This window comes from Phoca vitulina, unplaced genomic scaffold (assembly GCF_004348235.1).
Source record: "Phoca vitulina isolate PV1807 unplaced genomic scaffold, GSC_HSeal_1.0 scaffold3, whole genome shotgun sequence".
Lineage (NCBI taxonomy): Eukaryota > Metazoa > Chordata > Mammalia > Carnivora > Phocidae > Phoca > Phoca vitulina.
In genome coordinates, this window is record NW_022589706.1 from 61882573 (window position 1) to 61900019 (window position 17447).

The 17447-nt window shown below is 45.0% G+C and overlaps 1 protein-coding gene across 1 annotated transcript in view; it reads right to left on the reverse strand.

The window, feature by feature from the left end:
• The window catches only part of HPSE (heparanase), a 36269-nt gene extending 19352 nt beyond the window's left edge, over positions 1 to 16917 (reverse strand). The window contains exons 1-3 of the mRNA XM_032400692.1: positions 16609 to 16917; positions 3483 to 3628; positions 1610 to 1735 (exon numbers count right to left, since the gene is read on the reverse strand). Of these exons, the coding sequence (XP_032256583.1) occupies positions 1610 to 1735; positions 3483 to 3628; positions 16609 to 16826 (490 nt within the window). The 5' untranslated portion in view covers positions 16827 to 16917. The remainder of the gene's footprint in view (positions 1 to 1609; positions 1736 to 3482; positions 3629 to 16608) is intronic.
• Positions 16918 to 17447: the final 530 nt, after the last annotated feature.

The following is a 17447-nucleotide window of genomic DNA, read 5'->3' on the forward strand; positions in this document are numbered from 1 at the left end:
ACAGTGCATTCCTATCTATATGTTTCTAAGACATGTATGTTAAAACAAAGAATTTCAAACCAGGAGTCAAATGTTTCCAGATGCAAATAAACTATCCGTATTTGTTAAATATTTTAGCCAATAGGGTGGCTGCAGTTACAATGACCTAGTTACATAGTTAGTGAAGGAACTTTCTTCTGGTGGAGGAACTAGGAAGGTCCTAGTCCCAGAGGCAGGGAAAGATGGTGGAAACCTACCATCTTGATTCCAGAAAGATTGTGTGAGGTAGGAAACTGGTATAAACTGGTATAATGTTTAACATGAGGCAAAATAAAGTAGAAATCAATAGATTACCTAATACCATGGAGTCTTCTCTTAGCAGACCTATATCATATTGATTTATTATAGGTGAGACCTACTGCTATGGGTCTCTTGTACTCTTGTCATTCCCTTCCTGGGATTGAGATGGCCCTGTGTTATGTCAAATTCCATTCAACCATAGATCATGTTATTAAAGTGTCAGAGTTGTTCCCCTACCCCCTTTAAAATGCAATAAACAATTTAGAGGACTGCATTATCTATTAACATGTAAACTATTTTCTGATTTCTTATGTGTCACATCTTTTCTGTACCTTAGAAATAAAAAATATAAAAATAAAAATCCATTGGATACATTGACATCCAGATAATATCCAGTAAAATCTTTCAAAGATAAATGATCTACTTCCAGTAATGTTCTCTTAGAAATGCCAAGTGACCCAAATTAACTACAAGATAATTTATTTTTCAAAAATCAAAAGACAGTTGTAGAGTATCTGAGCAGGTTATTCCCTTAACTGAGATCTGGGGCAACATCATCCCTTAGTTGGGTCTAAAACATCAACTTTCAGATAAAAATATTTTTCATAGTTAAATAAGGATGGCTTGTTTCAGTTATTTTAAAGCCCTGCATGACAACATCTTCCCATTTTGAAGACTGGATAACTGTTTCAGTGAATGGAAATAAATTCCTGGTTCGTGGAGCTAGTTCTATGTCTGCAAAGCCACAGAGGAAAGAAAAAGCGAGAGCTGCTTGATGGCCAACACTGTCTGGCATGACTCAGGCTTCCACTGCCTAATGGCACACCAACTCATAATTTAGGGGTTGCTTCTGGGAGGAGAGATGGAATGGATGACGAGGTGTGAATGGTTTTCACATCTTGCTCTTTTTTTTCCCCTAAAGATTTATTTTTATTTTTAAGTAATCTGTACACCTAGCATGGGGCTCGAACCCTCAACCCCGAGATTAAGAGTCGTAGGCTCTACTGACTGAACTAGTCAAGCACCCCCATTATTTACTCTTCATACTTTTGTACTTCACTTTTACATAAGGAATGTATCTGTGTCTTCCTTGACTTCCTAGTTCTTCAGAGCAGTAAAGGTCATTATTAGCTCGTGAATGATTTCTAGATTTCACTTCATGGCTAGTAGGCAAAGTCAGGTGAAGAAATGAGAAAAAAAAAAAACAGAAGTTTTGGGTTCCATTAACTCTTAACACAACTGCTATAGGGCTTACATGGTTCAAGCCCAAGTTCAAGCTATCCATGTATTTTGGGGGCTGGGACACCTGCAGGTGCCTTTCATCTCTTACTTGAGTAAGTGCTGTTCTTGAACTCTTTCTGATACTGTTCTCTGAGCAGCAATTGTTCCTGGAAGGGCCATTCCAACTGTAACCTCTTCTCTACATCAGAAGGGATGGATCCAGATTTGCAAATATCTGCAAATGGAAGAAATAATTTAGAGGATCTATTTTCACAGTGGTAAGGTTGAAATCCCATACATTTATTTCATTACCTATTTATGTGCCTAAAGCAGTATAATTACATTCCTGGTATGAGATCAGAGAAAGATATATTCTGTTACACACGTCAAATTTGTTGGCTAACCAATCACCACACAAAAAACCACCAAAGGGCAGGTTTCCTAAGAAACACTGGACATACCCGGGACACAGATACACTGTACATGACTTCAGGTTATTTAACAATTCAGAAGGCTCCTCAGAAACTTAAAATTGCTAGAGAACCCCACCGAAGAAAACATAGTTCAATTCTCTTAAGATTCACTTTCAAAATACACAGAAGTTTGTTTTGCTGGACACTATCTGCTTTGGGTTGATTTCCTCTTGCCATAATGGTGGGACAGGAAAGGTTGACTTTTTTTTTTCCTTCAAATATGATATCCTCAAAGCTTCTGAGACCACAACATGAGCGATTGGAAAAGTCAACCACTATGCTGTCAGGCAGACCGGACTTCTTTATCACAAGGGCAGCAGAGTTGTTGGGCGTTGGCTACCAGGGCGTGCTGACCCGCCAACAACTTCCTTTCTGGGAAGCTGCACATTCTGGCTTTCTGGCAGCTGGTGCCTCATCCATCCCTGTGCTCAAAAAGGATGTTTGAGAGGCACTTGACACCTCCTATCTCCCACCACATATACACACAGGATGAGGAAAACTGTTGAGCAAAGGAGAGTTTCTGGTCTGAACTTAAGAGACCTTTCAAACACACATGACTGATGGGAATGGATCAAGTCTAAGCATAAATGATTCCAATATGTCACTTTAAGAGAATTCTCCTGCTTTTTTTCAATTTTTTCTAATTACTCTTCTATCAATTTTGGCCCAATTACTGATTAACTGTTCTGGACACTTCCTACCTGAAGAAAATAGAAGGAAAATATGTAATATATGAAATAATGAAATATTATTCACTAATATATGCATGATGCATACATTATTATAATTCAACTATATATACACCGTATTTTTCATAATTGTTAGAATAATGATTTAACTTCCATTTGATGTCTGTATAGTACTTATGAAAGACATAGGGCAAATCCTCGTCGCTCCCTAAGGCAGGTTTCTCAGGGGGAGCCAACAGACTTCCAAATATCAGAATCACCTGAGGAGCTTGCTAAACTCGTAATCTAAGGTTGGAACACAGAATCCAAATATTCAAACTCACCCCAGGTGACTACGGGTAGTCAATCAAGTTTGACAGTCACTGCCCAATAAATCAAATCTTAAAATCCAGTCTAGGAAGCAGAGCATATCTCCACACCCTCTTGGTATACCTTCCATTCACATTCTATTTTCAGAATAAATGGGTTGCAATCCATTGCTTGTGTCTTCGGCTGGAAATACTCTTTTCAGTTTGACACATTTCTGCCCACATGCTCCCACTAAGCAGCTGTGTCCTTCAGCTACAATCATTGTTCTATTTACAGCACAATTAACTCTCAGTTACGCCCAGCACAATTTTTTGTGTGAGGTCTCACATTCCTGAAAACATCGGGAGGAGGAAACCTGGCCCCTACTTCCTCCTTTTGTGAGAGTGCCTCCATCGGGCAGCCGGGAGCCCTCGGTTTCTTACTGTTAGATGGCAGCCGGAACACTTCTCTGAGAATGCTCAAGACTGACTCAAGTGAATTAAAACATATTGTGAATCTTTAAAAAGTTCACCCTGGTTGACTTGAGACTGCCAGTAACTCCTCTCTTCAAAGGTCGGTTCTTTTTGGGGATCGAAAATGAGAAAGTCCGTCTTGGTGCCACCAAATCGCAGGTATGCCGGAGACAAACCTCTAGCCAAAGTGCGAAGCTTTGGAGAACTGTTAGAAGACAAGCAAGAAATTAAAAGTATGTTTTCCAGGACACTCCAGTCTAACATGTTTACTCTTGAGGTGGACCTATTTCTTAATATGTAGCTGTACGGGGCTTGGAGGGAGACGTCCTATTGCTATAACGGGGACGTCTTCTTAGTTGGAATCTTTCTAAGTGCGAGGTTGCACATCTAGGCGCCTGCAGGCAACTTGGAGCTCTGACTCTGGCAAGAACTTATATTTTAATTTGACAAGTAGGATAGTGTTCAGTACTTTCAAAAGACTCATAACCTTTTATGATTGATGGAGGAAAAGAGGTTAAGAGAGTGGGCACTATAGGAAAGATGACTCTGTGTTTCTTTGAAAAAATAGATTGTCTTCAAAAATGTATGTTCTCGGGGCCCCTGGGTGGCTCAGTAGGTTAAGCATCGGACTCTTGATTTTGACTTGGTCATGATCTCGGGGTCTTGGGATGGCCCCACGTCAGGCTCCACACTCATCAGGGAGTCTGCTGCTTGGGATTCTCTCCCTCTGCTCCCCACACTTGTGCTCATGCTCTCTCTAAAATAAATAAATCTTGGGGCGCCTGGGTGGCTCAGTCAGTTAAATGTCTGCCTTTGGCTCAGGTCATGATCCCAGGGTCCTAGGATGGAGCCCTGCATCATTGGGCTCCTTGCTCAGCAGGGAGTCTGCTTCTCCCTCTCCTCCCTGCTCGTGTTCTCTCTCTCTCAAATAAATAAATAATCTAAAAAAATTATAAAATAAATCTTTTTAAAAATGTAAAAAAAAAAGTTTATGTTCTCAGATAAGTTCATAAATGAGTTAGGATTCTTCCTCTTCTCCCTAACTCTGGCTTTCAAGGAAAACCATCCTTCTAAATTTAAGTCAAATGAATTAGAATTAGATAAGATTCTAATTCCTATCATCAACAACTCTAATTTGAGCAATTCTAAATGCATATCTCATCAAGTCAAAAATGCTGCTGGTAGGTGCCTATTATTGCTCAGAATGGCACCAAATGCTCTAGAATGGAATCAGAATGCTTTACAATCCCTTCCCTCAGAAAGATGAAGATGTCATGAATATTTAAATGAACAAAATGAAGATACCAGAAGACACAGGTAACGGGGACACCTGCCATACATTTCTGAAGTTTCATACATGTGATCCTGGCCACACTATTCTCTGAATTCTCTTAAAACACGTAAAACCAATGCCGTATAGTTCTTTGGAATGGTCCAATTAATTAGCTTCCATGTGGGTTCTTTCACATTGGAAAATCATTCCAGGAGGACTAATTGGCAATATGTCTTAACATCTGAGGAATTAGAGACCTGACCTAAAATTTAAAATTTTTAAATTTTTAAATCTAAAATTTTAGGATACTGCTGAACTATATATACTGCTATGTAAAATGTTCTAAAGATGACTTTATTTATGCTTAAGAAAGAGAACTTAGAAGATGGAAATAGACCAAAGGATAAGTCTCCTGCCTTAAAAAACTCCAGCAATTCCTCCTCACCATTCTTTTGTTTGTTTGTAACTTGAGAGCTTTTCACTGTACTACCTAGGCATTTTTGCCTTCATGATCCTCTTCCTCCATTAAAAAAAAATATATATATATATATTTAAATTTATATGTCATGATGATATTTCTATAAAGACAAACATGTGAATATTATATATTAAAACATTTTCTTGGACCTAAAAGTTCATTTTCTTTGGATCCTACAAGAAGTTAGAAGATTTTCATGGGCCCCTAAGTGCGGAAACACAGCACAAAGTGAGGCTTCAGAAATGTTATCGGCCTGGGATTCAGCGTTAACTGAAACACCGGGCAGCACCAAAGAACGCCAGGAAGGACGGCCTGTGCTGCGAAATCCTCACAACCACTTGAAAATAAAGGGAGATGCTAACTTGAACTAAGTAAGGATTCAGAAGAAAGCCACTTCCACTTTGCTACAAACCCAAACAAAAATAAGCGGTAGGGAGGGCAAGAGAGCGCTGTTGTTTGATGGGCAGAGTTTCCTTTTGGGAAGATGAGAAAGTTCCAAGATGGGTGGTGGTGATGGTTGCAGTGTGAGTATACTTAATGCCACTGAACTACACTACACACTTAAAACGGTTAAATGGTAAGTTTTATGTTTGGTATCTTTTACCATAATTAAAAGAAGCTGCAGACATAGTGTGATTTCAACAATGAAAATAATATATATATACAAGGTGATAACAGGGGTCATTCTATGTACTGAGATGGATGGTAGACTCTCTTCTGTATTTTATAAGTGTTCCATAATGAGCATATGACATTTTAATTTATACAAGGTGGTTTTATTTTTTAAGGATAAACAAAGAAACCAAAATTTAGGAAGGGAGACATAGCCATCCGTTAATCAATAAATATTCACGGCAGGCCCACTCTGCCAGGCATTATGCTAGTTGCAGGGGATACAATAGGAAACAAGACAGAGAGAGCTGCTGTTCTCATATAATTTACAATCTTGCATATATATATATATATATATTTATACATATATATTTAAGGATTTATTATTTATTTATTTGAGGGAGAGAGAGAGACAGAGAGCTTGCACAAGCGGGGAAGGGGCAGAAGGAGAGAGAATCCCAAGCAGACTCCCTGCTCAGCACGGGGCCTGGATTGGGGAGGGAGGAGTGTTCGATCCCATGACCCTGAGATCATGACCTGAGCTGAAATCAAGAGTTGGACACTTAACCGACAGAGCCACCCAGGTGCCCCAAGTGCATACACATGTATTTAAACAGGTATATAGGCAATTCCAAAACAGTGCTATGAGAACACACAATGGGGATCCTAACCCAAACTCTGGGCTGGGGGTAGGGTGTGGTTAGAGGGTTTTGGGGGAAATAGCTTCACTGTTTGACATTCAAAAGGAATAAATCTTATCCAGGTCAAAGATACTGAGGTGGGATTGAAGGAAGCGTTCTAGGTGTAGGGAAATGTCCGCAAAGGCAGAGGTAGGAGAGAATATGGCACCAGTGAAGACCTAACAGATGTGGTTAGAGCCTACAGACTGGGGGCAGGGAGAGGGTGGACTATAGAGGCTAATGGCCGCACCATGGAGGGACTGGGAGCCACCATGTCCTGGAATCCAACTTTGTATGAGGGCAGTTTAGAGCTATGCAAGGATTTAGAGGAGTGAAAAGGCCTCACCAGACTTCTATTTTAGAAGAGAATCTCAGGCTGCAGTGTAAATAACTGAATAGAAGGACCAAGACTGTGGTCACATTAACATAAACAGGAAGTGATAGGCTGAGATAGGGTAACAGCCCTGGGGATGGAGAGAGGTGGGTAAATTCAAGACACCTGTGGAGGTAGAAATACTGGATTTCGTGTTTAATTGGATATTACAGAAGAGTCAAGGATTACCCCCTGGGAAGCATCTTGGAAGATGGTAATATTTGCTGAGACGAAGAATAGGTGATAGACTGGAGATGGGGATGAGGGCAGGGGGGAGAGGCTCAGTTTTGTAGAATTGGAAATGTTAAAGCAACACCAAAAAACATATTTCCATCTGGCCCTTGGCCATGTGTAATGGACAAGCTGAGGGACACATCCAGGTGAAATGCAGAATGGAGAGTCCTCGGTTTAAACGTCAGTGACTGGTAACCCCCAGGCCACGGGTGCAGACACACGGCCCCACAACTAATACAAGGAGCTTCCTCAGAGTCACTTCAGGCTGGCTCTGTCCCCCTGCCTTTGGTCAGGCATTGATTCCAGCCCTTGGCATTTTGACTGTGTTTGATGATAGAGGAAGCTCCTTTAGATTTTTTGTGTAGCTGGTACCAGAGACTGGTGCTCTCTGACAAACAGAAGGAAAACTAGCACCATGGAGAAGGAGCTCAAGATACCTCAAGATACATATCTGCGCACAGCCTAGGTCAGATGCCCAAGTCCCGAGCCTACCTCCCAGAGATAGTGACTATACTACCTCAGGTCACTCTCAGTCACATTACCCTGCTTTGACTTTCTTCAAATCCTTCACCATTCTCTGAAATCAGCTTCCTTCTTATTGGCTTGGTTTACTGTCTATCTCCCCTCCACGCCATGTAAGCTCTCACCTGGCTGGCTCATCAGAATCTCCTCAGCACCTAGACAAGTGCCGGGCACACAGCTGGGGCTCAATAAATATTTGTTAAGTGAATGAACAAGTGAGTCCACCCTGACGAAAAGGCAAGTGGGGCCAGAGAAAGATTGTTTTCTGAACGCAATTAAAACCCAATGCTATGGCTCCTGCCAAGTAAAGGAAATCACGTGTTTCAAAAGTATTGGTAGTAAAGATCGTTTTATTTGCCTCCTTTGCCAGGGAACATTTTCTTGTTTTGAGAATACGATATCGATGCCCTCTGACAAAAACCAGATTTTAAACAGCTGCAAAACATGTCATAAAAATAAAACTGATCAAAGGTATACTATTTCTATCATATCCGGGGGAGGGGAAAAAAAAGGTGGTGGTTGGGGGGGTATCTACCAGCACCACAGTGATATGGAAATAAACCAAAAAGCCCCACGTCAAAGCAGCTGCAGATATTTCACTTCCGGAGCAGTTTGTGAGGGGAAAGCAAAGTCTGCAGGTATTTTTATTTTACCTTCCGTGTAAAAATAAGCTGCTTATCTCTGACACCAAATCGGAGGTGTGCGGGAGCCAGCTTGTACCGGCTCCTATCAGGTGTGAGAGCCAGTTGTTATATTTTGAGAACAAGTTGTTAAACCGTTGGCAGTTTGAAATCAGCTGCGGTGGGAATATTTATACCACAGAAATCAGAAAAAAAAAGAAAAAAAGAAAAAAACCCCACAAAAAACCAACAACCCATAAATCCCATAGGGCATGAATTCAAGCCATGGAAGCCAGTGAGACCACTCAGGAGATTATGTGAAAAGAAGGCCCAAGTCAGAAGTCTGAGGAACATCAAACATTAAGACAAGCTAGAGAAAGAGGAGAAGTGTTAAAGAGGTGGGGGAACCCGCAGAAACGGAAGCAACATAGACCTGAAAGGATGAGAAGGTTCCATTGTCAACCTCGCCAAATGCTTCCAAGAGACTCCAGAATCGAAGTACCACAGACCAGGGCCTTAAACATGGAAATTTACTCTCTTCTGGGTGTGGAGGCTAGAAATCTGAAATCAAGGGGTCCGGCAAGGCCGTGCTCCCTCTGCAGTGACCGGGGAAGGATCCGTTCCAGGTTCCCTCCCAGCTTCTGGTGGTTCCCTGCAGCCCAGGAAGCACCGCTGCAACTCCAGTCTCCACACAGCCTTCTCCCTGTGTGCATATCTGTCTCCACATTTCCTCTTTCTGTAAGGACATCAGTCAGAATGGATTAGGGCCCCCTCCATTCCACTACAACTAGTTCTTTTTTTTTTTTTTTAAGATTTTATGTATTTATTTGACAGAGAGAGACACAGCGAGAGAGGGAACACAAGCAGGGGGAGTGGGAGAGGGAGAAGCAGGCTTCCCGCTGAGCAGGGAGCCCGATGTGGGGCTTGATCCCAGGATCCTGGGACCATGACCTGAGCTGAAGGCAGACGCTTAACGACTGAGCCACCCAGGTGCCCCTCACTCCAACTAGTCGTTAACTAATTGTATCTGCAATGGCACTATTTCCAAATAAGCTCACACGCTGAGGTATAGGGGTTACAACTTCAGTGTATGAATTGTGGGGGCAATACCCAGGAATTCAACCCATGATGGACACCAAATAAGATACAAACAGAAAGGTGTTCATTGGATTTTGTAATAAAAGGTCACTGGTGATGTTGGAGAGATGGATTTTATGACACAACGATAGGGACATCGTGAGAGTGGATCAAGGAAGAAGTGGGCAGTAAGGAAGGCCGCCAAGGGGAGGAGAGAGAGAGGGAAGAGCACGTTTGAGATGGGAAAGACCTGAGGATGTTTCCACGCTGTGAGGAAGGACCCAGTCAAAAGGGAGGTTAAAGACAAGGGAGAGAAGAGATGACTGACAGAGCAAAGTCCTTGGGGAGGCAGCAGGAGAAAGAGAGGAGAGAGGCGCTACTGGCCTGAGGAGAGAGAAAGAAAGCTAGACGTGGCCATGGTATGTGTGCAGGTTTGGTGGTTAGAAGAAAAGGAAGTTCTTGTCCAGTGACTTCATTTTCTTTGGGAAAAAGAAACGTGGTCATAGCCTCAGAGTGGTGAGGTGGAGGTAGGATCGGAGCTTTAAGGAAGTGGAAGATGAGAGAGGCAGGGAGATGAAGAGGTAAGGGGTGGCACTAGGGCCAAGTAAGTCTGGAGGCCAAGAATGTATAGTGCAACCCATGTGCTGGGCCCTTCCCCTGAGCCCCAAGAGCTCACAGCCCGCTATTCAGGGCAACCACTGAGACGGGAGGTAGAGGCAAATACATAAAAGTGGCTTATTAATACACACTACAATTCATAATTAGGTAATAGTTCTCGTTCCCAGACTTTACGGCCACCTTATAGATTCCGAAGAAGGAAACTACAGCTGGACTGAGCTAGGTTTGGGTTTAGCAGGAAGAACAGCAGGGCAGGAGTTTGGGGGATGTTATCACAAGAACGACTTGTGTGGTAAACCAAGAAGCCCAAGTGAGCCGTGGAAGAAGCAGAGACAGGAAAAGGCTGTTCAGTGGAGGGACCTAACAGATGGTTGTGGTGGATCCACAGAGTGAAAGTTTAAGGGGGTAAGGAGTGTCGTCCAAGAACGGGAGACTTTCACTTAAGATTTCAGATGTTAAAAGGTTCTTAGTGATAAAAAGAGTCAAGGCATGGCCATGGCATTAGGTGGCTGGAATGGGGTGAAGCCGTGTGTGCTAGTAAGCTGGCTCCCTAAAAACAAGTGCCCTGTTTTTTCACATTTGCCGATGTCCATGGTGCAAACACCCACGGGGGCTGATTTCAAGATGGCGGTTTTGATGTCAGTGAATGCGGGGCTGGGAAGAGATGCACACAGTTCATAAGATGGTACAACCCAGTTCCAATTGGACACCAAGAGAAGAGGACTGTAAAGTGTGGATGTGAAGAAATTGAGAGACAGTTTATTCAAGAGGACCTGAAGTCATCTAGGATGATGGTGGGACATGGGAGTGGAGAGAAAACTGTGAGATCAACACCAATCTTTATTTTTTTATTTTTTAAGATTTTATTTATTTGTCAGAGAGAGAGAGGGAGAGAGGGAGAGCCCAAGCAGGGGGAGCAGCAGGCAGAGGGAGAAACAGGCTCCTGGCTGAGCAAGGAGCCCAATGCAAGACTAGATCCCAGGACCCACAGACCATGACCTGAGCCGAAGGCAGATGCTTAACCGACTGAGCCATCCAGGTATCCCTAACACCAATCTTTAATCAATAAGGAGACGTGAGTAAGAGCAAAGCACAGTGCAGGGATGGGGAGCATAGGATGAGGGCCAGACATGGAGACAGTGAACCTCATACTGGAGTCATGACAGTCATCTCTAGCATGCGTTGGGTTCGTGCAAACTCAAGTGTTTTAGACACTTTGCATACATTATTTCACTCAATCCCAAAACGACCCAGTGAGGTAGGTTATTATCCTCTTTTTACAGACAAGGAACCTGAACAAAAGGAGGCTATTGCCCAAGGTAACAAGCCAGCAGGGATTTGAACTACATTCAAAGTGGTGGGCGATCACTGAGAGGCTGTGTTGGCAAATGGGAAAAGGGCTGCAGTATTGTAGAAAGCACAGCTTCTACTCCCAAGGGCTCCCTCAGGCAGCCATGTCCACTTCTGCACTTGGGTCTTCAGAGAAGAGCCAAGTTTTAGGGAGGGCGGGCCATGCAAAGGGCTCCAGGGAGCACTGTGAAAGATTTGGGAGGGAAGGGAACGAGGAGCACTTAATCAGGGAGACAGTGCTTCTCAGGGGTCAAAGCATGTGAGTCTATGGCTCGTAATTGTTCTCAGTTCTCTGTTTCTCTGGCTGTGGTTATTCTCTCAGCAATAGGCACGTAGAGGGCCTGAGGTTATTTCCAATATTGGTTTTCAAAACGTGCACTTGACATTGATTAGAAGTGATTTTCTGAATATGAAAAGCAATTTTGTCCATGACAATGCAGGGATCTGATTATGGAAAGTCATTATTAATAACTATTTATCGAATTGGCAAAAAGGAATGAACGTTGCTGAAAAAAAATAAGCAAACCCGTAAGAAAAGTAAGCATGGGTTACCTGGGTGGCTCAGTCGGTTAAACGTCTGCCTTTGGCTCAGGTCATGATCCTGGGGTCCTGGGATGGAGCCCCACATCGGGCTCCTTGCTCAGCGGGGAGCCTGCTTCTCCCTCTGCCTCTGCCGCTCCCCCTGCTTATGCACTCTCTCTCTCAAATAAATAAATAAAATCTTAAAAAAAGAAAAGAAAAGAGAAAAGAAAAGAAAAAGCACAACTGCAGACTTACTGCTGTTGCTGTTAATACCAGCTTGTCTGCTCTGGAGTACTTAGGGTCTCTAGCACTGACTCTGCACTCTACTTTTTTTACCTTGTATTAGAGAATCCTGCTTGTGTGTGTGTCTTTTTTTTTTTAAGATTTTATTTATTTATTTGAGAGAGAGCGCGCGTGCACACGAGCACGACGAGCGGGGGACACGGGGGTGGGGAGAGGCAGAGGGAGAAGCAGACTCCCCGCTGACCAGGGAGCCCGACGTGGGGCTCGATCCCAGGACCCTGGGATCATGACCTGAGCCAAAGGCAGACACTTAACCAACTGAGCCACCCAGCCTCCCTGTGTGTCTTGTTTGAAGTGTGGACCTCACTGCAGAGAAGGTAACCACTAGCCACATGTGGCTAGGACTGGAAATGTGGCTAGACTGAATTGAGATGTGCTATGAGTATAAAATATACACCAGATTTTGAAGACCTGGTTTGAAAAAAATGTAAAATATCTCATTAATATTTTTATATTGATTACATGTTGAAATGATAATACTTCGGATATTTTGTGTTAAATGAAATATATTAAAATCAACTTCACCTGTTTCTTTTACTTTCCTTTTTTTTTTTTTTTTTTTTTAAGAGAGAGAGAGCATGAGCAGGGGGTGGGGGCAAGAGGGAGAGGGAAAGAGAGAATCTTAAGCAGGCTCCATGCCCAGTGCGGAGCCAGAGGCAGCTCCATGGCATGACCCTGAGATGATGACCGGAGCCAAAATCAAGAGTCACATGCTCACGGGATGCCTGGGTGGCTCAGTCGTTAAGCGTCTGCCTTCGGCTCAGGTCATGATCCCAGGGTCCTGGGATCGAGCCCCCCATCAGGCTCCCTGCTCAGCGGGAAGCCTGCTTCTCCCTCTCCCACTCCCCCTGCTTGTGTTCCCTCTCTCACTGTGTCTCTCTCTGTCAAATAAATAAATAAAACCTTAAAAAAAAAAAAAAGAAGAGTCAGGATGCTTAACTGATTGAACCACCCAGGCGCCCCTCTTTTACCATTTTTTAACATGGCTACTAGGAAATTTTAAATTGCATATGTAGCTGGCACAGGAAGCTCACATGACATTCCTACTGAGCAGTGCTGGGCTCGGCCCCCCTCCCCCATCTCTGAGGGTCAGTGCCTCTTCGGAGCTCTGCACATAGTCAGGCATAGGAAATTTTTGATTGCGTTGTTGATTAGTTACCTCTGGGAAGAAGACACACTGAAAAGATGCTTCTTTCCAATTCTAGAATGTTCTACCACTGGCATTTAAGTTCTGTGTACTCTACGTTCTCTAATTACAAATGTGAAAAAAAAGAAAAACCACATCTGTTTGCCATCGTGGGAAACCAGAACAATGCCACCTGATTAAATGTGCTCAGGCCTCTGTTGAAGCTCTGAGGTCTGGGCCCTGATTCTCCCACTCTCAGGTCAGTCCTTCTTTTCATTACATCAGTCTTCTCAATTTGTTTCTGGGCATTCTTTTTCCTCTATACCCTACCCTACTGCCTTTAAAAGATATAAACTGCTTTTAAGAAACAAAACAGATGAACATAGGGGAAGGGAAGGAAAAATAAAATAAGATGAAAATAGGGAAGCACATCATAAAAGACACTGAACTCTAGGAAACAAACTGAGGGTTGCTGGAGGGGAGGTGCGTGGGGGGATGGCGTAACTGGGTGATGGGCAGTAAGGAGGGCACATGGTGTAATGAGCACTGGGTGTTGTATGCAACTGATGAATCACTGAATTCTACCCCTGAAACTAATAATACACTGTATGTTAACTAAATTGAATTTAAATAAAGAATCTATATCTATATACTGCTTACTTTATTTTTGTGCACTCTTGTACCTGCAATTAGTATCTGGGCTCAGACTCTGCAACTTCATGAACAGCTGGTTGACTAGGGGTCATTTACTGAGTCTCCCTAAACCTCACTCTTCATTTTTTAAATTAAAATTTTTTAAATTTTTTTTAAAGATTTTATTTATTTGTCAGAGAGAGAGAGAGAGCACAAGCAGGGGAGTGGCAGACAGAGGGAGAGGCAGGATCCCCGCTGAGCCAGGATCCCGATGCGGGACTCAATCCCAGAACCCCGGAATCCCAGGATCATGACCTGAGCCGAAGGCAGACGCTTAACCTACTGAGCCACCTGGGCATCCTTCTTCATTTTTTTTTTTTTAAATGGAGATAATAATAGTCCTGCCCTCATAGTCTTGTAGTAAGGACTAAATGGATCAAAACCAGGAGATGCTAGGAAGAGGACCTGACATGCCGAAGGCTCGGATAGCACCAGCTATTTCTATTACCCTCTCCCTGTTCCTTCAGCTTTCATCTGCTCAGCTCTTGCCATCTTTGCCTTAGCATCTTCACTTTTGAGGAACTGGAAGAGAACAACACCCATCTCACAGGTATTAAGCTTAGTGTTGCCATCTGAGATGGGCAGATCCCTTGGGGCACTGTGCTAACCGTCCTGGGGAGGTGGACTCTCAAAGACCCTAAATCAGAAGCCAGGTCTTAGCAGACAGCGAGAGGAAGCTCCTGCCTATTCGAGCGTCCGTCTTGTAAGTCGCAGCTGGGAATAGCTGGAAGTGCTGCAGAAGCCCCTGGGGAGCAGGCATTGAAGACAGCCTTTGCCAAGGGAGTGGACTGGAGTGGTCAGGAGCCAGCCCAGGAGAGAAGCCCATATGAAGAGGGATACACTGAGTTCTGTAAACCAAAGAAATACTTTTATCTATTGCACACTATACTCTTTTGGTTTCATTATCCTCCCGCCTTTAACCAAAAGGTGGGGGCCAGCGGGGAAGAAAGAGATAGGGGAAATGAAGAGACAAAGTATCACCCCTGCTGAATTGCAGACCGGAAGTTCTGTGTGTGTTGGGGGTGGGGAGGATGAGGGTGGTGCTAGCCAACTGGTTAGCTCCACCGCAGGGTGTTCAGGCCTGGATCCCCAAAGTTGTGCTGTAGGTTTTTTCTTTTGGATCTGTTTCTCCAGGAAGAATCCCCAGATGCCTTCCTTGGGGAAGGGCGGGGCACATGGTAGCCTCAGCATCAGAAAAGGCCTGGCGTTCTCACATTTCAGTAAGCGGTTCAGTTAGTGCCTCTGTTTTCAGCAGGGCACCTCACACTGTCTCTTCCCCTCCCATGCCCCCACCCCACCTCCGAAGCTAGGCCCGGGGTCCTCAGATACTGAGCCCACAGTTCAGAGTTTCTCCAGAGTCATCTTTCCGTCTCTCCCAACCACCTGCTGTGTGATATCAGCTTCCTAGCCCCAAGAGGAAGGGCAAAAAGTGGGGCTTCCTCTGCACCAGGCAATTCTCCCTCCCCTGCCAAAGGGAAAGATGGAGGCTAGCTATGATCAAAAGAGACACACAGAGAACTGGTGAACGGTTAGTAAATACTCATCATTTTCCAGGAAGAAGCAATGAGCTTAAATTTTGAACACTCTGTGTCAAACACTTGCTCCCTACTTATTTATTATCTCATGAAATCCTCATAACAGTCCTACAAACTGTTTAGAAGTTCTATGCTACAGGTGAAGGAATGGAGGCTTGGAGTTGCCAACCTCCTATAACAACCAAGCCACCCATCTTTGGCGGAGCTGGGAATCAAGCCAGGGTGGTCTGACTGCCAGTCTCTTCACCATTAGGCTACCTGCTTTTCTTTACAGAATACATGACCAAAATTAGCAATAGCAGCTGACAGCATGGGCGTAGGCAGGAGAACATGTAGGTGTCTGGGAATGAGGAGATTCCCAGCTGTTTGGACTGGTTGAGGTGTGGCCATCTCTGGAGGCTCTCATGACCTAGATAAGTGGCCTAGGTGACCCGGGACTGTCCCTGCAGCTCCCTGTCCTGGGATCAGCCTGCACTCATGGGGCAACGGCCAGTGAACAAGCACCAGTTTGTCTCTCTCAGGCGAGAAAAAAAAATTACGGCTGATTTTGCAGCCTCGTGTTGGAAAAATATCTTTTTATTCAGGCTCTGTAAGTCACTGCAATGGTCTCCTAAGTCTCATTTATTTAATATTTAGATTAAAAAAAAAATAGTCTAATACTGGAAATCTCTACCTTGTGCTTAACTTTGCTGTGAACCTAAAACTGCTCTTTAAAAGTTTATTTAAAAATATATAAAATTATATTTTATACACACACACACTTATTTTCCTTTGAGATCTTTTCTAACTTTTTTTTTTTTTAACCTTCCTAACAGAGTTTAAGAGCGGTAAGCCTGGTCCACGATCTTACTGTTCTATACTGTGCTGCAAATTCAAGGGCTCATAGCCCTCCAGCGCACTTGCCTGGGTCCCCTCCTCCAGGCATGTTTCTGGGGTCGGTGGGAAATTTCTTTTCCAAATTTCCCCGTAATACCTGGCCCTTAGTTGGCGCTCAGGCCACACTTGCTGAATGAATGAAGGCGGGAAAGAGCGGTTTGGGGGCGGCTGCCTCGGGAGAGGGAGGGAGGGCAAGAGAGAGACAGAGACCGAGAGACGGAGGGAGATAAAGGTCGCCCCCGGGCGTGGATGTCAGGAAGGCAGGACACAGGGACAGGCCGGCCGGCGCTTACCCCAGGAAGGTGAGGAACCGCGGGTCGGTGGCCAGGTTGGCGTCGATGGTGAAGGACAGGAACGCGGGACTCACCAGGTGCACCGGCCGCTCGGTGGAGAAGCGGAGCTCCACCGCGTCCTCGGCCTGCGCGGGTCCCGCCCGGGCGCCCGGGAAGAAGGGACCGAGCGGCCCCAGGAGCAGCAGCAGCGGCAGCCCCGGCTTCCAGCGCAGCGGCATCTCGGGCTCACCTGGCTGGCCCACCCGCCAGCCGCCTCGCAGCCGGAGCTGAGAACTCGCGCACTTCCTCCCGCCCCGTCACAGCGCCCTTTTCTCCCTCGCTCCTCACCCCTCCCACTGCGCCCTGCATCCCTCCCACTCCTGCCCTGCATCCCTCCCACTGCTCCCTCTTCCCGCCGCCCCGCCTCCCCCGCTCGCTCCCTCTTCCTTGCACGCTTTCCCCTCGGGGCCGGTCACGCCCACTTACGGAATCACCCACACCCACCCGGAGGGTGCGGACCTGGCCAGGAGCCAAGTGCCCAGGAGCCCTGGAGAGGGAGCGCCCGCGGACCTGCCCTGGGCATCCCGACCCCAGAGCACAAGGTCCTTGCGCACGGTTCCCACTCCAGGCCTCACCTGGGTGGCGCCGGGTCTTCTGACGCTCAACTAGAACCTCCAGCTGGGCATTCATCGCTCCCCGCCTCATCTGGCTTATAAACGCTTGCTTGTCTCTTGATTAACCGTGTGTCCTCTGACCAGAGAGCTGTTTCCCAGACGTCTTACTTTTACCTGAGAAATCGGACCTGGGCGTTGGCTCACCCACAGCTAGAAAGAGATCAACCTTCAAAAATTCCTACCAGC